The 26,998-nt window shown below is 37.3% G+C and overlaps 6 protein-coding genes across 7 annotated transcripts in view; 5 read left to right on the forward strand and 1 right to left on the reverse strand.

Annotated features, from left to right (window-relative positions):
- The first annotated feature begins 610 nt into the window (after positions 1–610).
- LOC115761313 (PC4 and SFRS1-interacting protein) lies at positions 611–2,610 on the forward strand. Its single transcript, XM_030703044.1, has 3 exons — positions 611–1,396; positions 1,460–2,271; positions 2,343–2,610. Exons 1-2 carry the CDS (start codon positions 710–712, stop codon positions 2,222–2,224), a joined length of 1,452 nt encoding a protein of 483 aa, XP_030558904.1. The 5' UTR covers positions 611–709; the 3' UTR covers positions 2,225–2,271; positions 2,343–2,610.
- A 1,483-nt stretch (positions 2,611–4,093) lies between these two features.
- LOC115761544 (DNA repair protein Rad51 homolog) lies at positions 4,094–5,531 on the reverse strand. The gene is made up of 3 exons (XM_030703326.1): positions 5,407–5,531; positions 4,790–5,346; positions 4,094–4,567 (listed from the first exon to the last, which is right to left on the reverse strand). The coding sequence occupies exons 1-3, from the start codon at positions 5,518–5,520 to the stop codon at positions 4,183–4,185; spliced, it is 1,056 nt and encodes a 351-aa protein (XP_030559186.1). The 5' UTR covers positions 5,521–5,531; the 3' UTR covers positions 4,094–4,182.
- Positions 5,532–5,567: 36 nt separating this feature from the next.
- Positions 5,568–6,352, forward strand: LOC115761545. The gene is made up of 2 exons (XM_030703327.1): positions 5,568–5,896; positions 6,004–6,352. The coding sequence occupies exons 1-2, from the start codon at positions 5,865–5,867 to the stop codon at positions 6,332–6,334; spliced, it is 363 nt and encodes a 120-aa protein (XP_030559187.1). The 5' UTR covers positions 5,568–5,864; the 3' UTR covers positions 6,335–6,352.
- Positions 6,319–6,816, forward strand: LOC115761474 (mitochondrial intermembrane space import and assembly protein 40-B). The gene has a single exon (XM_030703240.1). It carries the CDS (start codon positions 6,337–6,339, stop codon positions 6,814–6,816), a length of 480 nt encoding a protein of 159 aa, XP_030559100.1. The 5' UTR covers positions 6,319–6,336.
- A 126-nt stretch (positions 6,817–6,942) lies between these two features.
- Positions 6,943–26,998, forward strand: part of LOC115761221 (protein similar-like) — a 115,020-nt gene continuing 94,964 nt past the window's right edge. Inside the window, exons 1-6 of one of the 2 annotated variants that reach the window (XM_030702910.1) lie at positions 6,943–8,157; positions 25,729–25,916; positions 25,986–26,203; positions 26,267–26,491; positions 26,563–26,729; positions 26,799–26,905. In XM_030702910.1, the coding sequence (XP_030558770.1) occupies positions 7,973–8,157; positions 25,729–25,916; positions 25,986–26,203; positions 26,267–26,491; positions 26,563–26,729; positions 26,799–26,905 (1,090 nt within the window). In that variant the 5' untranslated portion in view covers positions 6,943–7,972. The remainder of the gene's footprint in view (positions 8,158–25,728; positions 25,917–25,985; positions 26,204–26,266; positions 26,492–26,562; positions 26,730–26,798; positions 26,906–26,998) is intronic. The other variant, XM_030702909.1, reaches the window with a different exon arrangement.
- Positions 18,433–18,807, forward strand: LOC115761222. Its single transcript, XM_030702911.1, has one exon. It carries the CDS (start codon positions 18,455–18,457, stop codon positions 18,779–18,781), a length of 327 nt encoding a protein of 108 aa, XP_030558771.1. The 5' UTR covers positions 18,433–18,454; the 3' UTR covers positions 18,782–18,807.

Below are 26,998 nucleotides of genomic sequence, written 5' to 3' on the forward strand. Positions count from 1 at the left end.
ATATACATGTTTGTAATGTAATCAGTTCCGTGCATATTTTCATTTCTAATTACATAAATTTCATGCATTTTTTTAATTTTTAATCGAGTTATAAAATCAATCAACAAAAGTGGTTTAATCAAAGGCATCTAACTAGTTAAAACTAGTTACTATTTCTGTGTCTATAACATTATTAAAGGATCTGTGTAATTCGCATTATGTTAAACCCATATATTTAAAGTTTAAATTCACATTAACTCTCAGGTCTGTGAAAACTATTTTTAATTTAACGGCCGTTTGCCTAGACGGTTTCACATTCTTGGCCATTTGATAGAATTTGTTGCTCATTTTACACTCTTATTTGCAACAAGGACTTTAATTGTTTTGAATTCCTTTTAATTAAAATTCACTCTGAAATTACTTTTACAAAATTGATAAGAAAGTCAAAAATACGTTTAACGTCTCTTTTTGAGTAAATTATAAGTTCTTGCTGTTAATAACATTTGAGCAAAATGTTAATGGCCGCATTGCTGTTAATGGAAAAAGCATACCAGCTGATCAATATCTGTGTACAGCCACAAGACATTGTGAATGAGACAGAGAATATTGAATGCCTAAGAAGAAGAGCAAAGCGCGAGTTTCTTGTGAATGAGAGAAATAGCAGCAGACGCCAACTGGCCTCAAACATATTCATATTTTGCACGATTTTTGTCAAATATTAATTTATAAAATGGGTAAGGAAAAGGCGGGCAAAATGTTCAATATCGGCGATTTGGTATTCGCGAAAGTGAAAGGCTATCCCGCGTGGCCAGCAAAGATTACGAAGTACCACAACAAAAAGTACAATGTTTACTTTTACGGGACCGGAGAGACCGCCAATATAAAAATCGAAGATCTTTTCACCTATGTCGAAAACAAGGAGAAGTTCGCCAATCCGAAAAACATGAAAAGGGCCAAGTTCAGCGAGGCCATTGATCAAATTGAGAGCGCGCTACGCGGCGAAGATTCGGCGCCAATCGATTTGCCCACTACCGATGAGGGCAATGAAAGCACGCTTGACGCGGCGCCAGAAGCGCCAGCAGATGCTGCAACGGCTGCACCAGCAGCTGCAGAGCCCGTAGCGGCAACGACGGCGACGGCAACGACGACAGCAGCTGGAATTCCAGCTGCCGAGAGCAGTGAGCCAAAAGCGCGTGGTGCTGCGGCGGGAGGAGGACGTAAGTCGAAGGCGCAACCAAGACATGTGGATGGAGATACGGAGGATGTCAGCACTGATGCAGTGGAAACGCCGCCGCCGCAAAAGAAACGCGTGCCACCCGAAGGCATTGGAGCCACAAATACCACCAAGAAATCCGTAAAGAAATCAAAACCCACGGCCGCCGTGACGCCCATGCAGAAGCGTTCTCGGCAAGTAAATGTGAGTAGCTCTAAAGAATTTGAAGTGTATATTTAATATATATATAATCTATATCCAAATCAGATTATACAGAATAATCTGCTCATGGTGTACATGCCGACAGCCAAATGCTTGGGCATTAATATCAACTACAAGAAGCCCGCCAGCTTTGAGAATACCGCCGCAGAGCAGGCCTGGATGGAGAAGGCGCGCAAAGAGGCCATCGAATTGAAGCTGAAACTGGAGTCCGGGCAAATCGATGCCGAGTCCATGCCAGAACGTATTATAATCGAGCCGGTGCGCAATGAAATACCCAAGCAGGAGGCGGTGCGTTTCATTGAGGAGCTAATTGAGCAAGAGGATGCGCTGTTCATGGAACGTGATTTTATACAATTGTCACAGCAGCTGCGCGAGTGCCTCGGACTGCGACGGGCCAATGTGGGCAGATGCCTGGAGATATTGGAGCAGCTCAAGGAGATCGAGCTGAATAAATTGATGCTGTTGCGTAATCCGGAATGTGTTGATATAATGCGTCGGCTACGTCGATATGTTGGCAATTTGGAGCTATGGAAAATGGATATATCGGATGAGTTGGAGTTTAAGGAAAAGGCGCAAATAATACGTAAAGTCTCGACCGCTATTTATGATGGCTTCAAGACGCTCTTTAACCCAGATTCCGAGCCTGAAGAGAACTTCTGGGTGGATTTTTGCGAAAAGGTCAAGATCTATAAAAACTATACGAAAAACATCAACGATAACCTGCGCGTTTCGATGAGCGAGCACAGCTACGAAAATCTGGTAAAGACCAAGGAACAAGTCGCAGCCTCCAAGGAGGTTGTCCAAAACTAAAGGTCAGCAAAAGGCCGCGTCAACGGTTCCAACTACATCTACTTAAGGTGGGAAGGTTATGCCCTAAATATCAGCATTAACTTATAATAATTAATGATACCTTTTCTTTTTCTTTAAGGTAATTTTAAGCTTAAAACCCTCGCCTAAGCGAGGGCTTAATGTGAAGCCCCGACTCCCCCCTTAAAAAAATAACCTGTGAAATTGACAGATCGGCCAATTGAACTGGTTGCTTGCTATTAGTTTTAATTGCATCATCGGGCGCTTCTACGTATGTTCACCCATAAAGCACTACGTCTGAGAGCTGCATCAGCAATCCATGCACCAAACGATACACAATTAAATACAATTGCTTAGTTTATATGTTATATACACTATTATGAATATATGTGTATTCTGATCTATTAAAGAAAATAAACTCTTGACCATATTTATTTGCTATTTATTCAATCAGTCAATGAGTGCAGATCCCAAGCGCTGGCCAACTGCATCTCCCACTGTAGATACCATGTGGCATGCCTTAAAAAACGTTTTTTTAAACCAATAAGCTAAATCAAAGATCTTAATTTCATGGGACACGTGTTCTGCATGCTTTACCGAAACTAATTGCCCAGTCTACAGTCGATAGAATTTGTGCTTCGAGGATAATCCAAAGCCAAGTTCAGAAAAACAGACGATAAGCACGGGCGGAATTTTAAATTCAATAACATATAATAACAGGTATTAATATTTATATATAGGGGTACATTTGTGTTCGTATTTGCTAGTTTATACATCTTTATACAAAATTCATGGGTTTACGGCTCTTGCTGTACGTGCGCTGATATTCCTGGCGCGCCGACTTTTGCTCCGTGGTTTCGGTGCGCCCACGTTTGGCCCGGTATCGACGGCCTTCTTCACGCTTTTTACCTCTGCGCACGACCAGTTGCTCTGGCGTTTCCATTGCCCGCTGTATCTTTGTGCGGGCCATCTTCTTGTCGGCCTCCTTGCGTCTATAGGCAGTATCAGCGTTTGCTGCTCTGCGGCGACTCTCTTGCGTTTGGTTTGCGCGCTTTGCGCATCTTTGGGATAGCTGCTCGTCGGAGAGTCTCAATGTGGCCAACATGCGCTGCTTCATGCGCTTGATGCACTGTTTCATTTTTGGTGTAATTGGAAAGAGCGGCTCCACGTTGGCTTCAGCTTGAGCTATGCTTGGACTGAGCTGCACGGTACTGTTGCTCAAGCTGTCGGCCTCCTGCTGCTCACCACCACGTTGATTGCTGCTTCTTTTACTGCGCCGCAGTGCCGGACAGTCTTCGATGATTATTTCTGGTTCGATGTAGTCACTCACATCGTATTCTATGCTTTCGTCTTCGCCCGAATCCAATGCTAAAGGATCAGTGTTTTTCTCATCCAAATTGTTGTCCATTTGCCTAAAACGTATTGCCTATTATTGTTTACATGTACCGCAACGAGCGGAATTAAGACTGAGGTGCGCTGAAACGCTTGGAAAGGAACTGCTTTTGTTTCTGTACATAAATGTTAACATAAGTAAACACTGTTAAAATATACAACGTTAATCTTAATGCAGCGATTCCGCTAGTTGCTGTATATAGTACAGTGGTCCCTCGATAATTAGAACTCGGGAGAACTATAATTTATCGAAAATTAATATTTGATTTTTAACACATTAATCGCTATTATTAAAAATAATTTTTAATGTCATACTCATTAATTTTGTAATCTCAGAAATTTTATTAAAGTTTTAACCCCTTCTGGAATTCGAAGCGTTTGCATTTGCGAGTATTGTGAATGATATTTCGAATATTGACTATACTGTATATATATATTTCTTTTATTCATACTCTACAAAATTCTTAAAAATATATATGTTCATAGTTTAAGTTAAACAAATCAATCGTCAAATATCAAAATATGAGCTTAGCTTTGCATATATTTCATAAATTCAATCATTAAATTAATCAATCGTTTTCCTTGACATCACCAATACCCTCGGGTAGTATAGCAAACATGGCCTCCGATTCGGGCAAGCAGGGCGAATCGTAGATCTTGCAAATGCGTGCATCCCCCTTGCCCTTGCGCAGATATAAACGGGTTGTCGATGCATGTGCCATGATGTGACCGCCAATTGGTTTCTTGGCATCCGCTGCAAACATGGACGCACCGCCATCCACTTGGGCCGTCACCTGATTCGTAATGACCACCGCGACACCAAACTCATCCGCCAGACGCTGCAGCATGCGCAGAAATAGACCCAAATGATTTTGACGAGCTGCTAGCTCGCCTCGTCCAATGTACTCGGAGCGGTAAAGAGCCATGGCACTGTCCACAATGATTAGGGCGTATCTGAAATTTGAAGAGAGGTCAGAGGCCTTGTCTAAAGATTACCGACCGATCAGCCTGCTGTTTTTCTTTCTAATGCCAATGGATGGGCTACTAGGTCCGAAATATAGGAAATGTAGGTCCAGGCAGGTACAGAAACAGCTCTGCATGCTGTTACTTCGAATATGGACAAATCTTTGCTACAACAGGAAATTACCCTCGTGGCCTCAGTCATTCAGTACGAACCTGGATTCAAACATCATGCCAGCTGCCATTTGAACCAGTTTCGTCTGCTGATCCGTGTTGTGAGCACGCGCGCAGGCTACATTGTCGAGAACATCAGCCTCCTCCATGTTGTAGCGCTGCGCAATGGCCGACAAACGTTCCGGCCGGAATGTGCCCTCCGTATCAATATACAAGGCCTTGCCCTCGCCGCCATTCTGACTGATGGGCAACTGACAAGTGACGGCCAGCGTATGGCAGATTTGGGTCTTGCCGCAACGAAACTCCCCGAAGATTTCGGTAATCGAGCCCGTCTCAATGCCACCGCCAAGCAGCTTGTCCAGCTCCTTGGAGCCAGTTGTGAGCATCACAACTTCGGAGCGCATCTGGTGAAAGGTGCGTGCGCTGGTAAAGCTTAGGGGCACCAGTTTCGAGGCCTCCTTCATAATGTGATCCACCTTGGACTCGCCCAGGCCTTTGATGTTCAACAGCTGACGTCGCGTCGCATATGTAACCGACTCCACGGTATGCAAACTGGCCTGCTGCAGCAGCTTAATGTCTCTGGGATTGATGTTATTGCCCTGCATATAAGATTATATATATATATATATGTGACAATTACCCTACGTGCGCGACTTTACCTGCAGTTTAAGCACATCTAGCGGCCCAGCGTCCTCCTCATCTTCGGAGACATCCGCCGTGGTGCCCGTGGCCAGGTCTGGTTGCTTCTGAGCTGTGCGTTGCTTTTGCTCCATTTTGATACAACGTGCAGCTCGTCAATGATGCTTTTGTTTTATTAAATTCCTTTCAAAATTTTAAAAATGTTTGCTGCCAGGTTCATTAAAAATACGCGCGCTTTGTTGTGAAATGTTGTAAACATTTTTTCTACCATTCACAAGACCAACGCAATATCAGCTGTTCGTATGTAAAAACATCAGATTAAGAAGAAGAACCGGAACGTTGAGAAAGAAACAAGCAGAAGCGAAAGAAGCAATTACATAAAAACAAAGAGCGGCATTTACAACGTGCTTTCCTGCATTTAGTGCAATTAAAAGCCGCGCACCATCAGAAGTTCTGTGGGGAAGTTGTTAACAGAAGTATGATAGGATATCATTACTTTGATGTGCAACTGTGAGTAGATTGGCAAGAAAAAACTGGGCACAGTTAACAGCACACGTGCCTGTTGTTGTACCAGAGCTGCCCCACAAGCATATTATTTAACAGTTCGTCTTCTGTAGGAAATTTCGTGATTTTGATACCGTTGAGCTGACCCCCATCTATTTTCGGGGCTGCGTTTTAAACTCGCTGGAAAGTTTCTTTGGTGAAATTGGCGGGAAGACCACTTTGGATATAATCAAATTTAGCGTAGAGCAGCGACGTGTTGTTTTCCGGGTGCCCGAAGAGTTCTTTAAGCGCACGCATACAGCAATTACATTGATTGGGCATTACCAGAAAGTGCCCTGTCATTTTCGAGTTTTAAAAACATCTAAAACGCCCCTGGACTTTCAGAAGGATATTGGAGAAAACGATAATTGTGAAGAATCGCAGATAGACGATTGTCAACTATAAGCATGGCGTTCTCGTATTGTAAGGTCTTTGGAAAGGATAAGGTAATCTTTGCCACCAAGGAGGACCATTCTACACCCAGTACCGTGGAGCTACCAGCTCCAGAGCCACCGCAGGGTCTAATTACCAAGGATGGCAGCATCAATTGGAGCTGTCCATGTTTGGGCGGCATGGCAACGGGACCTTGCGGTGTTGACTTTCGAGAAGCGTTTTCATGTTTTCACTACAGCGAAGCGGATCCTAAGGGCTCCGATTGCTATGAGGCATTCCGTAAAATGCAGGACTGCTTCCAGCAATATCCGACAGTCTATAATAAGGCAAATGGTGCAGATGATGATGACGATGCCCTCGGTGACGTTATGAATTCGGATAGCAGCTCCAGTGTTAAGGAAGTTGATGAACTCTCAGGCGGTGCTGGAGCTGCTGCGGCTGCGGCAGCAGATACACATATAACCAACAACAATGCCATGTCGAAAGTGGAATAAAATAAATGATACAAAGTTCTTTAAAATAGTAATAGCTTGTTTTTATTGATTAACAGGTTAGCTCCTATTTAATAACATAACATATCAGCTGTTAGAGTTTTGTTTCATCCCACTTAACAGCTGTTTTAATACCTTACGATTTTAGCTATTTGCTTACTTTTGTAGCTGGACTGTAATTTATATTAAAGTAAATATTCGCTTTATTTATTTGCAATATTTAAGCCTATATTAAAAGCTGTAGCTTTTACTTTCAAAATTTTAAGCGCCTAATAGCGCTGTTCAACATTTATGTACATGTTTTTGGTATTTTCCAGTATATTTGACAAAAACATCTGATTCACTGTTGCAGTTCATTAGTGTCATCTTGTAATCGGCTGGCCACCACAGTTAATCGGCCGACCACCATAAGAAAAATAAGACAAATTGTGAAAAGCGTAACGAAAATGTTGTTAAACGCGTTATAAAATGCTTTATGTGTTAATTAATCTCACATGTGAAACGTTAAAACGTGAATTTAATAGCAAATCTGTGCAAAATTTTAAAGTGCAATAGTTTTTGGGGTTAAAGTGCAATCAATTCGTGCTACTGGGCCAAATATATAAATCAAAACAAGCAAATAACCTTGTGGCAATCGCAGTTCGAGCGCGCTACGAAATCAGTAAATAAAATAGAAAGTCCAATTACCAACAGCCGCCAGTGTAGTGAGTGTTGTGCAGATTGCTTTCGAATAAATATTTGTAATATTCTCAGCAATAATACACATGCCTTAAAATTTCACAACTGTGTTTTCTTCGAAATCAGTTCCCGTGCAGTCAAAAAGTTTGTGCTGCACACTGACAAAAATATACGCACAAACACACACACAAGCAACTACGTACATACGCAGTAACGTATTTGTGTGCATACGAAAGACGGAAAGAGGAATTCGAAAATATACAAAGTACTTCCATTCGGTAGTTTTTTTCAATTCACAAAAAAAAAAAACAACAACACAAAAGTTATAACGAAGAGTCTCAACAGCAAGAACACAATTAACAGGACGGCAACAGCAATAACAGTGATTAGCAACGACAAAGAGGAAAAAAATAGAATAGTTAACAGACAGCAATACATTTACATATTTGAATGCTGCTGAGGCTTCATCATTTCATAAAAAATGGTTTCGTTAATTGATACAATCGATGCGGCAGCGGAGGCTCAAAAGCAACGGAGCGCCGCTGCCGCTGCTGCAGCGACGTCGTCAAGCGCCAACGTCGCTGTCAACGCTGGAGACAAATCGCCGCCCGCTGCTGCTGCAGGCGCTGCCTTGACAGCCAGCGGCAAGCCTAAGGAGAAACGAAGGTGAGTTATGGTCATCCTAATTTGAAATCCCCCACACCCTCTTCTGCCAGATAGGCAAATAAGTAATCTACGCTCCTGCCATGTGATCTGTGTTGGATGGGCTGTTTGTTGCCTATTGCATAAGCGTTTTGCTTTCTTTTTCTTCAGCTGCTGCTGCTGCTGCGTTGTCGTCGTCAGCGTCGCTGTTGTTGCTGTCGACGCTGTTGCTTCAATGACGTTAGCTGCGCATATTTTCAATAGGGTTGACGCTTTTTACTATCCTCTATAATTGCTCACCCTAATGTACACCTATTTGGGCGTGTAGCTTCGGCTTGTTGCAGTTTATAGGGTTGTTACGCTAAAAAAAAACTCTTCACCATTACAACAGTAATAAATCCTACTTTTTGCTCGGTTTATGCAAAGAAACGTCAAAGTGTGACCGTTTCTCTAGCATATGCTAGTCGACATATATGTATGTTCATGTAAATATGCACAGAGATAGCTCTCTTAAGCGGCAAGAAAGCTGTTTGTTTGAAAGATTTGTCGAAGATTTAAAAACACTTGAGAACACACAAAATTAATCGATATTAAGATTTAAGCTTGTTTACAGTTCGTCTAAATTTTGACATATTTTTTTGTTGATAAATAAAAATGGATGATTTGTCAACATTCTTGAATAATCTTTTCGGTTACAAGAGTCTTGTCTTAGTTATATGTTTTTGATTTATACAAATCTTATGGTTTAAAAACTGATTTCCTTATAAAGTCATGCTTCCTGAGCTGAATACAGATTTGTCAATGCCATATTCTTATATATATATATATATGCATATATATTACATATTCATGTATACCTGATGCGATCGAAAATGACCTTAATCGAGTTGCTTGCACACTTCAAGATAAAATGGAAATACCCTTTTGAGAAAACTTTTGCTCTTATCACATATATATAATATATGTGTATATATTTATTTATGTAGCACTTGAAATTTTGACACGTGTTGATGACTAAGTGTATTAACTAATAGACTGTCGGCTGGGCCGGGGGTAGGGGGCAAATTTCAAATACATATAAGAAATCTAAACGTAATCATTAATCACGCTTGGTTTTTGCATTTGCGATAATTATACAGCTTTGGCGAAGCCAGACACTAAAAGCGAACGCGTTGACCGAGACCTTACCTTGAATGTCAGAAGAAGTATTAAAACGAAAACGAAATAAAAGAAATAATAGTACTAAAATCCAATCCAAACCACAAGCGAAATTGCAAAATCATAATTATTTGTCAAGCGATTTGAAATTGAATGTTATCTTGTTGGTTGACCGCCACCAGGAAGCTTATCAGAATATCCTTGACTGCCATTAACGTGCCTGATATTCTATATTTAGAGCAATGCATTTTGTTTTCTTTTTTTTTGCCTGCCTGTATATGGGTTTCCCCCTCTTCTTTAATCATCTCTGCTACGCATTTTTCTGCGTTTATTTATAAAATTAAACAAACAAAAAAAAAAGGGAAGAAAAACCTGTTGTCTTCAGCAGCAACCAGCAACCAGTTTTTATTATGGTCTTTTTTTTGTTGTTGTCAGTTTTGTTTTATCAGTTTGTTTTGTTTTTTTTTCTTGTTTTTGTTTTTGTTTTGATACCCTGTAACCTTTTGAGAATATTTAAAAATAACTTTGTCAAGTTGTGTTTATGTATGCTGCAGAAAATATAGCTGTTGACTATATAGATAAGTGCGACTGAACATAAACCCAAAATGTAGGCTATAGTAAAGAATATGCAAAAAAACGAAAAATAAATTTTACTCTCAAAGGTGGCGTACTACATTGAGAGTACTTTGTTTATATTTAGAGATCGCCCTTCTATGTGATTTTCATAACATCGAGTACCATCTACATTCTGATGATATTTGACTGTCAATTTTACTAGCTTACCCTCTCGCTTTTTATTTTCTCTGCCTTCGCTCGATGCGCACTATCACAGCCTTTCTCTGTACTTCTCACTATCTTACTTATACCTTTTTCTTTTAGTTCTTTTTTCCTCATCGATTCTTACTGTGTACTACTCGCTTTCTTTATTCCTCTCTCTATCGTATCCCTGTCTCTATCCCTGTCAATCGGATTCTCTCGCAAAGCCTTAGCTGCAGCTCTCATGCTCACTCTTTCACTTAGAATAATCCATAGTCATTACTTGAATTCTTGAAAATCGCGTAGAAAGGTCTTGTTTTGTTTTGAACTAAAATAAAAGTGTAGACACTTTTCACGTATGAACAGGGTATGCGCACCTATAACTGCGGAGCTCTTGCTTTGTTTTTGTTTTTTTTTTTTCAGTTTATATTTTTATTTATCTGCCCTTTTTGACTGTCTCCTTAGGCGTGTTGCGTACACGCCCCTCAGGTAACGGCCACGCATTTACCTAAATCATTTACATTGTATTAAGCACGTAAAATGTAAAGTTTATGATGGTTTTTTTTCTCCGATTTGTATATCTATTTTCAGCCTTTTTGTTAAATTTTATAAAAAATGTGCAACATTTGCATTAAACTGAAACATAAGTTTGGCCTACGTGACTTCTGTTGGTTGGATTCGCTGCTGAAAAGCGGTTCTGCGACCGATATAAGTTAAGGAAAATCAAACGCCCAAACAGCAGCCAGTTTTCCAAGCGCACATCTGTTAAACTGGTTTCTCCGGCATTGATTAACTTGTATTTTATTTGTATAACGCCGAGTTATCAGTTGATAGCGACAGCTATGACTGCCTTTGATAATTGATAACTTAGATAACTGTGCCATCACGTGTTTGAATAATTGATATTTCGCGAACAAAACGCTCACGAGAATACAAAATATTGACAAAACACCTTTTGAATGGGCGCGTATTTAACTCTAATTGTATTCATTTGTTTACCCTCTTTTTTTTGTTGTGCGGTGTTTACAATGTGCTACTTTTTAGTTATAGGCAAGAGAATAACATGATGTTTTTAAGCTAATTGTTCCAAGTGTTTCTAGAAAATGTAGTAGAAATTTTATTTTAATCAGCGTTAAAGCATTTTTAGTCGCATTTACTTTTGTTTTCGCATTTCAAAAAAAAAAACGTTTACAAAATATCAAGATAAAAATATTGGTTTTTTATGCGAGGACTATCAAAGTCCACTCGAAAAGTTTCATAGCATTTAGCTATTAGTTGTTTTTTAAAAACTTAGCCTTTTCTTCGAATAGTCTACTTGGAAAGTGTCATAGCATAAGAATTTAGCCTTTTTATTCGTATAGTATATAAGAGAAGTTTTATAGCATATAGCTATACTTTGTACATAAAGTGGTTAAAAATTTACCCTTTTTATTCTTGATAGTCTACTCGAGAATACACAGCGTATAGCTATTTTTTGTTTGTTCTTAAAAACGCTGAACATTTTGCGATTTTTTTCCAATATTCTATTTCTGATGTTTCATAGCATAAGAATTTAGCCTTTTTATTCGTAAGAGAGAGACAAGACAAGTTTTATAGCATATGGCTACTTGTTAACGTTAACGATAACAATTCAGTCTTTTTATTCTTGATAGTCTAAACGAGAAGTTTTTTTAGCATATTTGTCGTTTGTTTTTATGAACTTTAAAAATGTAGCCTTTTTATTCTTGATAGTCTACAAAAGAACGTTCATAGCACATGAATTTAGTCTTTTTGTTCTTGATTATCTACATTCTAAGTTTCATAGCATAAAGCTATGTGTCGTTTCTTCTTTAAGATTATTGAATTTATAATAAAAATCGGTCTATTCAAATAATTATATAAAAAATATTGAATATTATTTGCATTTCTTTTAAATTAATTGTAGAAAGTTTTTAGTAACTAAAAATACTTCGGCAAACAATGCCAATTTATTTGAAAACGATATATAAACATATCGCATTCCATTCCATGCCGCTCACGCTGCCATCACTAGTCACGACCTCATTGTGCACTTGCTTGTCCGCTCGAGTTGATTTACTCGCTAGACATCTTGGCCTTTATAAAAAAAGAATTATTTGAATGCTGTATATTTGACACAGATTTTTGTTAACAGAGATTATGGAGCTATTTAAAATTAAACTTATCGGTTTCTCAAATGTTTTGAAAAAAAAAAATTTGCAGCAAATATAATCAGACAAATTTTGTAAATCAAATAAATACTTGTTACTATATACGCGCACAATTTCATTAGCAAATGTTGTTAAAGCATTAACAGATTTTATGAAAAATGGTTTTTCAATTGTTGTCAATGTTAAAATTAAGCTTAATTAAACTTAGGATTTGACAGCAATGGAGAATTAAAAATATAAACGTTTTCAAATTTGATGTAAGCTAGAAAACAAATTGTAATACAATATTTTTTTAAATTTTGACGACTTGACGAATACAATTTGTAATATTTTGCTTTTCTGATGAATCTGCAAATAATTTTTTTTTCAACTCGGTTTTTATGAGTAATATGTCTTAAGACAATAAACAAATGGCTTAAAAAATGAGGTAGGATACTATAAAACTTAACAGAATTGTTTTAGATCCGACGAGTTCATACAATATGTCTTACATTAAAGTTTGTTAAATTTGGCTTAATTAATACCTCTTGTAAGCGTCGTGTGTTCCTTCTACTGTTGAATAGATCCAAAGCGAAGTTAACCTATTAATAAAGCTCACAGCATATATATTTATTTCATTTATAGCGCTAGTTTGGGGTTTTATGAATATCTACCAAGTTCTTTTGAAGGATTTCTATAGAAATCGCTTATGGATTAAGAATCGCCTTGTAGAGACGAATCTTGTTCAAATCTAGAGCTTAATAATACGAAATTCTTTTACGAAATTTGTAAAGTTGTTTATCTGGCTATATACCTAAAAGAATAGTTTTTTACATTTGCCAATAGATGTTGTTTTTATAACTAAATTATAAAATATCCATTTGACTTTTGTATACCCTTTACATGAAACGTATAACGCATAGAAGAAGACCACATTATGATCGGTACTTTTATAGAAAACTTTATCGTTTTTCATTATCTCATCTTTACGAAACTTGGCAAATACGAGTTCTGGCAGTTTCCTTACTGAGGAGCAAAATCAGACAGCTATATTATTGTAGCTATAAAGGATAAATATAGGTTAAAAATAAGCTTTTATTGTTGCTCTTTATATTGTGTTATTTTTTGTTTCGTTTAACATCTCAAAAGTTTTTTGTATATTCATGTATATATTTGTATATATACAACATATATACTTGTGTGTATTGCCATGTCGAACATGCACGCGGCATATGCACTAAGCTACCCTTTGTTTTTTTTTTATATAAAAATGAATATCAAATTATAGAAAACAATAAATATAGATATATAAATAGAAATGTTGTGTATTTCAATATCAGCGCAAGGCAAACAAACGCATAAGATTAACATTAGCCTAAGAGCGCAATATGTAAAATATTTAAATGATATGCTTCATTGTTGTTGTTTATTGTTAAGGTTGCCGTTGTTGTTGTTGTTGCTATTGTTGTTTGCTGCTGTTGTTATTGTTGTTTGTTTGTTTTTTTTATTTGTTGTTGCTGGCCGCGGCAGCCTCTGTCTGGCCACGACGACCTACTTTTTGCGCAAACGAACTAAAGTGTGATGATGTTAGCGGGGCTACGGGTTGGCGGGGCGTGTGTGTGTGTGTGCGTGTGTGTGTTTGTTGTGTATGTAAATGGTGTGGTCGTGTGTGTGCCTGCCTGTGTTCCGTATGCCTCAAACGACTGTTGTTGTTTTTGTTTTTGGTCGGATTTTCTTTTTATTTATATAAAAAAACTCAGTGGTTGTTGCTGTTGTTGTTGTTGTTGTTGTTGCTATTGTTGTTCTTGTTGTTCTTGTTGTTGTTGTTGTTGTTATTGTTTTCGATGTCGTCGTCTTACGATCTGAGCCAAACTCCATCGACTCTGTTGCCATGCAACCGCCAACTGCAGCAGCCGTCTCACGCGTTCATTTTTTCATCCGTTTTTTTTTTTTGTTTTGTATCTGTGTTTCTGTGTCTCTGCCATTTGTATCTGTAGCTGTGCCTGAATGTATCTGCTCTGCGGCGCTGCCTTCAGCCGATTTATTTTTATACTATATGCAATAATTTTGATTTTGTTGTGATAATTATGTTTTCTTATTTTTCATGATATTGCGGCAGGGAAAGTAAATTTATGTAGCCTTTGCGCTTGTCGGGGGCAAGTGGTTAACAGCAAAAAATTGCCCATAATTCTTGCGAGTTGCACAGCTGGTTTGCAAATATGCATAAATTGTTTTTGCTGTTGTTATCCTCCGGTTATTGTAATACCTGTATGCCATATAAATGGGAACGCCCGATGATGGCCTGTTTTGTATGTGATAAAACATGAGACTTAACTGGATCGCATGTGACCCCATTTCGTAATAAAGCAATTGCTCAGCGTGTGATTGTGATTGTTATAGGCTCATATCTTGATACCTTTTATCTTAATTATATTTTTTTTCTCTTGTGCTCACTATACTCTTGAACAAATAAAATATACAATTTTATACAATAAATAGCAATAATATACCAATTTTTTTGTAATTTTACTAGACTTTTAATTTAATTTACAAGAAGCTATATATCAAATTTTGTGACTCTAGCTTCTTAACCCTAAGGGGTTAGGGCACTAGAAGGATCTACGTTCAAAATTTCAAGTCTCTAGCTCTTTGAGGTTCGGCACGTTCATACATATGGATGTCTTGTTCGACTCGGCTATTGATGCTGACCAGGAATATATATTCATTTTGGGGTCAGAGTAGCTTCTTTCTGTTCAGCCAGGTATTTTTTTGAACTTGTTGCGTATTCTTCCCTCTTAGCCCGAACTTAAGATTGATTGTTATATATGTGATCCTTCTGCTTCAAAAGTCTATCTATAATTTTGTTGGATTTTTGCCATTGCTTTAAAAATATTCTTAATCTCTACACAAAAAAGAGGTATTTTCTTATCCGACCCGTTTGACTTTTATTTTTCTACCTATTGGGAGTAGGTTCGAAATTTTCTCTACTCTCTTATGCTCTTATCAAAAGTAAATTAGCAGTTAAATAATCTAGTTGATATATACATTTTTTTTAATTCACCTTACTATTATTTATAATTTTGGGGTAGAATAATTTTGTCATGAAATGTGTAACGCATAGAATGAGACATAGATTGAGACGACCCTTTAAAGTTGATATATTCTTAATCAGCATCAACAGCCGAGTTGATAAAACCAATCAACTTGGAAGTTTGCATACAGCTGCCCTATGAACGATCGATCGAATATAAAGTTTTTGTATGAAAACCCTTTGACCAAATCTTGACCAAACTATGCTGCCACTATGTGAGCCAAACCTTATATAGATCGCGCTACAGATTTTTTGTTTGTCAAAATAATCTGTTTCCCAAGATATTTTCATTAAATTCAGCCTTTAGAAGCTTCGCTATGCTCACATATCTGTATGGCGAAGGTCTACAAGAGTATTATATCATAGGCCTGTCGAAGATATCGTGACTTTCTCGTTTCGCAACCTATCGAAATTTTGTTTAATATATGCCGATTCCAGCAATCGGCAAATCTGTGGATTTAGTCAGTGATCAATCAGATTAGCACTGTTTTTTTTTTTATTTTAGAGCTATGATATCAATTGTTGTTGTTAAATGTACTCGGGCCTCTAATAAACTTTGGCGGCCATTCACCAGTCACCATTCAGTAATCTGCTTGTGGAGCGGATCACATCTTTAGGCACATTAACCGTTAGTTAATCGCGCCAGGTGCCTGCTGCCTATTTGCTTGCTTATCTCGTTTCACTTTCAGCCCGTGTTTACCAACAAAAAAAAAAAAACACAATGAAAATATTTGACTTTATTATGTTTTACAATGTTATCAGAGCTGGCTACAAACGTAGCATAAGAAACAGAAAAAAAAAAACGCGGCGGATTTCTATCCAGCTGGCCAAATTGTGAAGGTGGAACTACAGTTAACAGGTTTTCATTTTATTTTATTTATTTTATATTTTTTGATTTGTAAGCGTTTTACTTTGTATCTAACAAGAATAAACTACTGCAGTTTGTGCGGGCTGCGTATGCAAATATTTTGCCAGACTCGAGTCCTTGATAGATAAGAAAAGCGTTTTATAAGGCGCGTGTGCGTGAAAGAGAGGGAGAGAGAGAGAGCAAGAGAGAGAGAGAGGGAGACAGAGCGATATATGCATATCAGTTGCTGCGCTGTAGAGTATGCAACTCTTTTAGCCAAGTTAATGAACTAGCTAAATGTGTAATTAATGTGTCCACTTTTTTTAATTTGTTTTATTTTTCCTTTTATTTATTTTTTTGTTTATTTGTATTGCTTTCTGCCAGTTTTGCGCACTCAACGCTGGCTTCTCTCTTATCTCTGGTCAATTCACACATGAATAATTGGCCTGGCTGCAAGCGGCGAGCAACGTGTTGTTTTGGGCCTTTATCTTATCAGCAGCAGCCTCTCCCTCTCTCTCTCTCTTTCTCTCTCTCTCTCACTCTCTGGCTATCTCTTGTGCTGATAGCGACTGATAGCTGCTGTTAATGTCTGGCATTTAGTACTGCGTTTTCATTCCAACTTCTGTGAAGTTCATTGAAAACGTTTCGCTCTTACCAATTGCAGCATTGTTGTTTGGGATTTTCAAAGCCTACACTTGAAGAAAAGGGACAGCACCAAAATTCCTGTATGCTTTGGCATTTCAAATTTCAAAGTACATTTCGTTCTTGCTTGGAATAAGCGTAAAACTTTCTCAATCTAAGTACTTGAAAAGAGAATTTCGTTCGCACTTTAAGAAATACCAGCTTTGGCCCGATTGTTGAGTCTTGTGTATACAAATTTTGGGTATAAAAAGTTCTTGAAATAAGGTATTTTGTACTTTTTTTATTATGAAAATCTTTATTATATTAAAAGATAATATGAGTTTTTAAACATGTACATGCTTCAAAATTTGCATTTAACAATGTTTGTTTCTTAGTTTATTTTCTCCTGCTCTACATAAGGTTAAGGTTAAGTTTTGTAAAAGACCGAAGTGTCTTTTCTTCAGTCTATTTATAGGAATAGATCCGACAAGGGCTTGTGCAGATCTGTTTTGGTGGTTTATCAGTCTTTCGTTATAGCGACTGGAGTAGAAAGAGATCTGATCTTCTATTAGCGTAATATTCAGATCTCTGTCAGATTACTGACATACCAGCTGCAGCCAGTTATTAGGCGTAAAGCTTTATTTTGGATTGTCTGGAAACGTCTTCTGTTTGATTTGGTAGCTGTGCCCCAAATCTGGATGCCATATCTCCAAGTTGGCGCAATGATTTGCTGGTAGATTTGAGTTTTGCACCGTAATGGAAGCTTACTTCTTCGGTTCAACATCCAGTGAAGTTTGTCTCTCTTCAGATAACAGGTTGTCGCAGCTTTTTCAAAATGTTCTCGATAAGTAAGTCGTTGGTCGAGGGTGATGCCCAGATATCTGGCCGAGGATGCTTGTGGAATTGGTTGCATGTTGAGAGAAACTGGTGGAGTTCGTTTACGTCGTAATGTGAAACAGACATTAATCGATTTGCTGGTGTTAATTCCCATGTTCCACTTCTTGGCCCAATTACCAAATTCATCGAGGTATCGCTGAATACCTGTTGTTGCTTCACTTTCTGATGTGTTTGAGTTTAAAACACAGACATCATCGGCGTAAGAAGCCAATAACATGCCAGAATTATTAATTTGTGGGATGTCGGCTGAAAATATTGTATATAGAATAGGAGCGAGAACGCTGCCTTGTGATTTTGTACTTTGGATAACTTTTGCACTTGAATGGATTTCAACCACTTTTTCTCTTAGTGTACTTATGTATGTGTAAGTTCGTGTTTGTGTGCGTGGGTGCTTTTGCTATCAGTTTGATATTGCGATTTTGCTGCCAACTGCTATAAATATGAATTTCATGCTATTAGAATTTTCTGTTCATTTTAAATGTTCCTTACAAGCGGTTGTTTTTCTCTTACCAAAAAAAAAAAACAATAAAATCAGTGTTTTTGAGTGTTTGTGCGTGTGTGTGTGTGTGACATGGCTTCAGCCATCAATAACAAAATATAATGTTTAATTCTTGCAACGGCTGGGAAAACTGTAATTTTCCAAGTGTTGAAAATAATTTCTATGGCGACGATGCCAGCTGCTTCTATGAGCCAGACATAAAACCACAACAACAACAGCAACAAAACCCGTCTAATGGCTTAATCTATGGCTGTAGGCCCATTAATGAGCCCGCCGTAAACTTCAATAATGGCGGCTTCTACAATATGCCCGCACCACCAACGCCAGCCTATGCAGGCGGCGGTGCTGCGGCTAGCGGCCTGTACAACGGCTGCACGAGCCTGGAGCTGTCGCCGTCGATGTCGCGCTTTCATCCTTACCAGCGGCAGGCATCCGATTTTTGCCAGTTCTCGTCGGGCTATGGCCAGCAGTCGGGCATGCCCTATGCACGTCCAGGTATGCGGCTGCTCAACCTGGCAACGCCGTGTCGCGGCAACCAGCACTGGGGCTATGAGCATTGCTATGGCTATGGTCCGAGTCAACCGGAGCCCTGTCAATTTACGCAGTTTGTGGATATCGAGGACTTTATGTAAGTGCAGGGATTGGGCGTAGCGTAGACAGCATTGAAATGCACTTGGTATTCGCTGGGTGTCCAGTCTTTCTGTCCATCCATCCGGCTACAAAACGTTAAAAACGCCAGCATTAGTCGCTTATCACACCGCCCGACAACTAAGTAACCAGAGTGGGCGCACATCTTATCGCGCCCACAGTACTATTATTATACATTAGACATATGTATGAGCTTATTTATGTGCCTGCACAAAAACTATGTATACCCTGTATAAGTCATAGATTGTGAGCAGTTGGCATTTCTCGTTTGATTGTAAAATTCTTCTTTGATAAAAGCGCGAAATGATTTTAAATTGGAATATTTAATGCTTGTGTCTGGAAATGTGCAAATGATTATAATTATTATTACAGTTCTCACTAAGCATAGATATTCTCGATGAATACGAGCTGAATTGATCTTGCCGAAGGTTTATCACAGCGTAAAACATCTAAAAGCCTGATTTCATTATGCTCAACATTTGTTACATTTGCAAACTTCACATTCTACGATTCCGTTAGCAAGTGTAAGTTGTTGGTAACATATAAATGGCACACGTATCGATTTTTTAAATAAACAGCTGATCCGTTTGATTTTTTAGGTTAAACACAAACACGTTCACATTCGCAAATAATATAACATTCGTAAGAAATTTTATAAATGTTATAAATGTTAATAGTGCAATTAGGCTATAAATATGTAAAATATTGACTGTTGTTCTCGTAAATTTTTCTCTTCTCTTTGATTTTTGGTATACATATAAGCTCTTAAAGCTCCAAAAAGTTGATAACTTTCGGTCGATTTGATTTCGAGTTATGCAAAAAAGTAAGGAATTATCCAGAATATGCGCGAGGCTGTGTACAGGGTAGTTCTTAGTCAGGTAACTTAAGCTTGAGCATGTTTTCTAGTTTAATTAATACTAAGCTGAAGTAGTCATTAAATTAACATATATATATATATATATATATATATATATATATTTAAAATATATATATACATAAATATATATATATATATATATATATATATATATATATATGTATTTAAAATGATATAAAAGCTAAACGTACGTCTCTCCTGTTGGCGTTGGATATGTCTACATAAAACAAACTCAAACATTTAAAATCTATTATCATTTTAGAATTTGTTATCAGTTTGCACTTACATAATCTATGTGCGTGTGTTGTACACTTTTGATTGCTTGGGTATTCAAATAGGGCCAGTGCTAGCCTATACGTAGCAAATGCATAAATATATCAGAAATATTTCAGTTTATTATCTATAAAATGTAAATCAAAGCAATAAAATCAACGATAGGAAAGGTGATCTACAATAAAAGCAGAGCGTGTGTCACTTTAGCAAACTGCTTCAGCATAGATATACATTTCGTTTTTGTATTAAAAAATGAAAAACAAATTTTGTTTTTTAATAAATATATTTTTTTCCAATTTAATATATTAAAAAAAAAGGAAAGTAAAATGAATTGCTGTCGTCTTTCGATTGACGCAGAAGAATGCTTACTTTATATGCCGAAGGCGTGCGACTGCCTCATGGCTCACACACAAACACTTAATAATGTGTGTGTGTGTTTCTGTGTGTGTGTGTGTGTGTGTCTGTGTGTGTGTGTATCTGTGTGTCTCGCGCTTGCGCATGCTTTGCAAAGAATTTGTTTACGTTTGACTAACCGCAAACGAGCTGCACGTTTAGCCATAATATTTGCTTATCTATTGCAATATCCGAAACCCTTAATAATATATAATGTATATATTTATATTTGCAATTACTTAGCAAAGCGTCAGATTTATTGCTGGGTTCTGAGCTCTGCCTTGAACTTTGCTCCTAAACTTGGCTTTGACTTGGCTGAGATTTGATTTAAAATTATTTAGTCTTATTTATATTTAGATATTTAGTTTTTAAATGATATTTTATTTTTTAAACTAGTTTATTATTCGAATTGTTAGTATGAACATTTAGGTTATGGGATTTCAGTAGGAATATTTTAGCTTGAATACGTTTGGAAGCATTATTGTAATTCAAATTCTAATTTTTTCTGGAAATTTCCATTTCAATAAATATTAAAGGTTTTTGTAGGTATACAATATATTTTTTTCTGAATTTTTTAACTCGAAGAGTCTTGAAACCTATTTTGTATTTGCTCGTGTTTTTCTTTTGAACACTACGATTGTACAGTATTTTGTTTTTTAAATATTTGAATTTGAAGAGTTTTTTAAATTCCATTTTTTTTTTTAAATTTCTGCATATTCAATTTAAGTTTGAAAATTCGTGCGCTACAATTTCAGATTACTCTTAATTGCCATAAATTCAAATGAACTTAAAGCTCTAGTTTATTCTCGAAATTAACTTAAAGCTCCAGTTTACTATAATCTTTGCATGCAAATAAATTTCTTAGAAATAAGAATTTGAAATAAATTTTTGTGGAATCCTAGAGTAACTTATTGGACCCAAGTGTTAACCTATACCAGGATCTCCATATAGATAAGCGTTCAGATGAGTTCAATTATTATAGAAAGTATCAAAATAAATTTCTTAGAATTAAGAATTTATAATACAAGGCTTCTTTTGCATTCCAAATGCCAAGTTAAATTTCAAAACAATTTGAATTGCCAAGCGGTTAGTTAAATCTAATAAATGGATTGTGTATGCCAAGTAATTAAAACACTTGAGTGTTTAATTGTTAATTAATTGCAATTAAAACACATGGGTTTTGTTTGCCATAGTTAAAATTTTCATTCTATAAGAATTGGTTAAGAGTTAACAGGTTTTGAGTACCTACATGTATATATATATGTTATTATCAATAGTTTCAGCCGTAAGATGCTGCTGCCAGAACTGGTTCAATAAATAATTCTGAAGCGACTGCCTGCTCTCGTGATTTCGAGCTAGTCGCATTATAAAGATTACGTTACATATAGTTATACATTGTACTTATAGTAGCGCACGTGCCCAGACTATGCCCTAGTGCTCACCGCGCTCCGCTGCCATTGAGCGTCGCTCAAAGGCGGTCGCAGCCGGAAACGCTTAAAGCAACCACAGCAAGCAATAACAACAACAATTAAAAAACAACAAAACAAAATGCAGTCGCCATGTGAATATATTAAAAACAATTCACTTCGCCGCAGCCGCCCCCCGCATCTTCGGGCCGTTTAAGCAGGCCATTAGCATGCAATCAAAGGCCCCCACTGAGGCGGGGCATGGCGATAGGGTGGCACGATACGATACATTCGAACTGCTGCTTATAAATACTTATTTTTATGTACTTGGGGAATTGTTGTATCGAAGCACTTACTTATATATTTTAAAACAATTTTGTGTGTTAAATATTAATATGCGAAGTCGAAATGCCAAAGATGAAATAGATTTGCATGCAACAGGCAAATGCACGATATGTTAAAAGCATAAGGTTGCTTTTTATTGATAAAATTTTCTTTTTATCTAAAATATAGATAATAGAAAATCTTTAGTTGAATGATTGTTCTAATGCTATACATAGATGATATTGTTCAGTTGTTGCTTCATATAAAAGTAAATAATTGGTGAGTTCAGATTTTTGATGGACCAGAAAAATTTATTTTAACAAATTCAAATTATTGTCATGCTTTCATATAATAAAGTCTGCTAAAAAACCAACGTTCCGACTTATTACACTAGTTTTAATAGTCAGAGATTGAAGATATCGACTTGGCTGTTCACACTGATCAAGCATACATATATAACATATATATATATATATAGTAATCGATAATTTCGTAATTTGATATATATATATATACTTTTGCATGTTTTGTAAATGTTCACAATTAATTTGTATCGAACTATCGATTATTCGTAGATAAATGTCAAATTTGATGATTAGTAAAATCGATTTCTAGCCACCATAAATGTTGAATATTTTGATTAATTTAATCGCTTTGACATGTCTTAAGAAACTTTCTGCACATTCTGCCCAGATGTTCGACAGAATTAAAAATAGAAATAGAACTTCAGTCACACTTTTATTTTTTGGTATATACCCAAATTTAAATATATTTAGACTGAAAAAATTAACGATCGAGCAGAGCAATAAACACATATGTTATAAAAGAATAAATATTACACGTGGTAAGGCTGAGGTAAAAAGTAAAGTCGCAGCTAAAATTGTGTGTTGCTTATGTGTGTTTTGTGTGCGTGGATTGGTAAATGGGAATCTGGGAACAGAGTATTTTCTAGCTGGGAAACTAGGGCTTACTAAAACACATTTACTTAGTATCCCGTTTTCCATAGAAACACATATTAGTAAAAATCATTTGCTATCAGGCTTTTGTTTGCCTCGATATCTTATGAATATTGTTTTCAAAGTCAAGTATTTGTTGCCAATTGCCGTTTGGAAGCAGGAATTACATGCTGCTGAAGAGTATTACAAACAGTTTAGTTTGTCAATTGGGCTTGCCACACGTCGTATGAGTAATGCGATAAATAATAATAATACTTTGTTGCTATTTTTTTCGGTTTATCTGTCTGTCTTACTGATATGGCGGCATAGCTTGACATGTAAAGCTTCCTAAAGAAAATGGAATTGTAGTCGGATGGGGCGTGGCAGCGGGGGGGGGGGTGTTTGTGGGTAAGATCTGCCGCTGTGACGTTTGGCGCTTGTTGTCAAGAGGTTGCTGCTTTGTATATATATTTAATATATTTTTCTTTTTTTCAAATAGCTTTATTTGTTTTATTGCTCTGCGCGACTCGATAATTAATTTGCGCTCTTTTTTATGAGTTTTTAAGACAACTTTTTTGGATTTTTCGTGAATTTCACAAGTTTGTCGTTACATTTCTGTGCATATATTTAGTTTGTGCAATTTTTGCTACGTGCCGCAGTTCCCGCAACGTACAAAAACTTTTTATTTGGCGACCTTATTTCGCATATTTATTTATATGAGACTATAAACATTATAATGATCATTCGCTAGCAATTAATTTGGCATATTAGTTTTGCGACAGCTCACGAGTTTTTCTTGGCAGCTGCAGTTACTTAGTCAGCTGGTATTTGAGTGTGTTTTATATATAGTATATATATTTTCGTCAGAATTGGCAGCGCAACGTGTGTTTTGCGTGAGGTCAGTGCACTCTTAACTGTCTAATAAATGTACGCATATAAATTAAATGCATATATATATATATATATACTATCAGCGCACACATTTGCAATTTGTCATGTGAACTATAATTTCTTTGTCTTCTTTATGGTGGGCCAATTGATAAGACATTGGGCATACGTATTTGTTTGTTTAGTTTTCCTTGAGGCACTTTCTAATAAACATGTTTACATATTCCTATCTTCTGTGCAAAATTCCGCTTGGAGGTGACGAATCCGTTCGGTTCATTCACTTTCCATTGAACTTTCCGACGTGCTAATTGCCTTTAACATGCGTCTCGAAGATGAGCGAAAAAAAAATCATTGCTTATTTTTTGTATTTATATTTTCCCTTTGTTTGTCAGCAACTCGAATGGTGTCAAGGCTTTAACTTGTTATTATCTAATTACTTCATGTCATGTCTGTCAGGTTCTGGTTATCTTAAGCCACTAAGCACAGTCCACTTGTCCACATGAGTGGTGCAGTCCACTGCCTGGCATGGGCAAAAAGCAATCATGTGTGTGTGAGTGGTTGTGTATGGGCTAAAAGTGAAAGGGTCTTAAATAAATTTCTGCCTGTCGTAACTCACATAATCGACCTATGCTCGTACTTTGGATTCTTCCGATAATATTACAAAATTTCTACCTCCAACATATTTCGAGAAAATATATTTTCATACATGCAAAAGTTGAAGATGCAAAATCTAGAGGGTGAATCTAATTCATAAAAATACATTTCAATCGGTTTACATTACAAAAAATAAGTTAAGTTTAGGAAAAGTTAAGCGAGTTTGATGTGTAAGAGGGGCAGTACTTTGTTTTTTGGAAAAAATTAACAAATCAGAATTTTGGTAATTTTTGACAAGCTAATAATACAGACAGTGTCTGTGTTTCTCAGACACCCTTTGAATTCTAGAAAATTTGCTTTTTTTATTACATAAAATTTAAATGTATAATTGATCCAGACGACAATTCAAAATTGTGTTTATTATGAAAATTGGTTTAGTTTTTGAAAATTTATGGAGGTCGGAAGTCTAGAAGAAATTTTTACTAGGACTTTACGCGCCATCTTTCTGTTGCAGGCAGTACATGTTTTGGAACTTTTCGGATCGGGGCTCTATATAATAAAGCTGCCATAGGAACGATCGCTCGAAGATAGATGTTTAAAAACTTGTTTGTTTATTAAGTTACCTTGACCAAACCAGATATTTACGAGAAAGACTATGACGCTTTTATGTGAGCCAAATCTTATCAAGATCTCGCTACTGCACTATGGGAAGAAGCGGTTACGTTTCTTCTTACGTTTCTGAACAACCATAAGGCCTCTGTATTGAAGGGTATTAAATCTTCGGCATCACGAAGATGTGCCCACTTTTTTGTTTCATATGTTATTTTTAAAAATATTTATGAACTGTTCGCATTCAATTCAAAATCGATTTATACTCATTTTTTTTATATTGGAAAAGCTATGGGCTGGTCGCGTGTTTTGGCGCAGCTGCCGTGAACTTTGCCACCTTCGCCTTGCCAGCAAATTTTAGCGAATGTTTTGCTCAATTGAAAAATTAAGCGCTGGCCGCGTCAATTGAATCAAATCAAATAAAAACGCAGCAAATCGCAACAATTGAAATGCACGCATTTCTGCCTACCCAACAGCCCGCACCTCCTCAGGGTATCGCTCCCTAGCTGTAGCCATGTAAATTTTTGCAAATCCAGTGTAACGACGTCAAGAGTGGTCTACGTGATCCGATACAGATCTAGCTTTTTCACTTTGCATATTCGCATACTTATGCAGTTGAATTCTGTTTGCAGGAATAATGAAAAGCGCAAGGAAAAGTCACGAGATGCGGCGCGTTGTCGTCGCTCCAAGGAGACAGAAATATTTATGGAACTATCTCAGGCATTGCCGCTGAAGCCCGACGATGTCAATCAGCTGGACAAGGCATCAGTGATGCGCATTACAATTGCCTATCTGAAAATACGCCAGATGCTCGAGTTTGGTAGGTTTTTATTAGCATAATGCCCCATTATAATATTTATTTTATATGCACCTATATATTTTCTTATAGTACCCAATATACGTGAGCCTATTGACATGGCCGACGGGGATGCGACTGCGACACTGGTGAAGCCCAAGGTGGAAAACGATAGCGAGGATTGGCTTAAGTCCGCCGAGGCCAGTCAACTATTGAAACAGACCATGGATGGCTTTTTGGTGGTGCTATCCAATGAGGGCGACGTCACCTACGTCTCGGATAACATTATAGATTATCTGGGCATAACAAAGGTGCCAACAAAATTGAATATATTTTTGTGTTGATACAGCTTTTCATAATTATGTATACTTCAGATTGATACACTGGGCCAACAGATCTGGGAGTACACGCATCAGTGCGATCATGCCGAGATCAAGGAGGCGCTTAATCTAAAACGCAATGGCATTGCCGACAAGATCAAGGATGAGCAGCTAATCGAATCGGGCGTTAGCACACATCATCGCGATCTGTTCGTGCGCATGAAATGCACTCTAACCAGAAGCGGGCGCAGCATCAATATCAAGAGCGCCTCCTATAAGGTGCGAATTTAAACCGAAAATCTTAATGCTTGCCAATTGCTTAAAATATATTTGTTCCATTCCGCATCCAGGTTATCCACATAACCGGTCATTTGCGCGTCAATAGCAAAGGCGAGCGTGTGCTCATTGCCATTGGTCGACCCATTCCGCATCCCTCGAACATTGAAATACCGCTGGGCACCAGCACATTTCTGACCAAGCACAGCCTCGACATGAAGTTTACCTATGTGGATGACAAGTGAGCCCAAGTGCATAGATCTCATATAAAGCTATGGCATCTAATATCCTTTTGGTTTTGCTCTTTCAGAATGCTCGCACTGCTTGGCTATCTGCCTGTCGATCTTCTCGAGACTTCGCTTTTCGATTGCCAGCATGGCGCCGACTCGGAGCGTCTGATGGCCACCTTTAAGAGCGGTAAGTACGCGACTAGGGAAATTTGTATGTCGCTTGTTCATTAAAACTAACTGCTGCTAACTAATGTTAAACTAATTACTATAATGTACAAAT

This window comes from Drosophila novamexicana, unplaced genomic scaffold (assembly GCF_003285875.2).
Source record: "Drosophila novamexicana strain 15010-1031.04,08,12 unplaced genomic scaffold, DnovRS2.1 tig00000485-arrow-pilon, whole genome shotgun sequence".
Lineage (NCBI taxonomy): Eukaryota > Metazoa > Arthropoda > Insecta > Diptera > Drosophilidae > Drosophila > Drosophila novamexicana.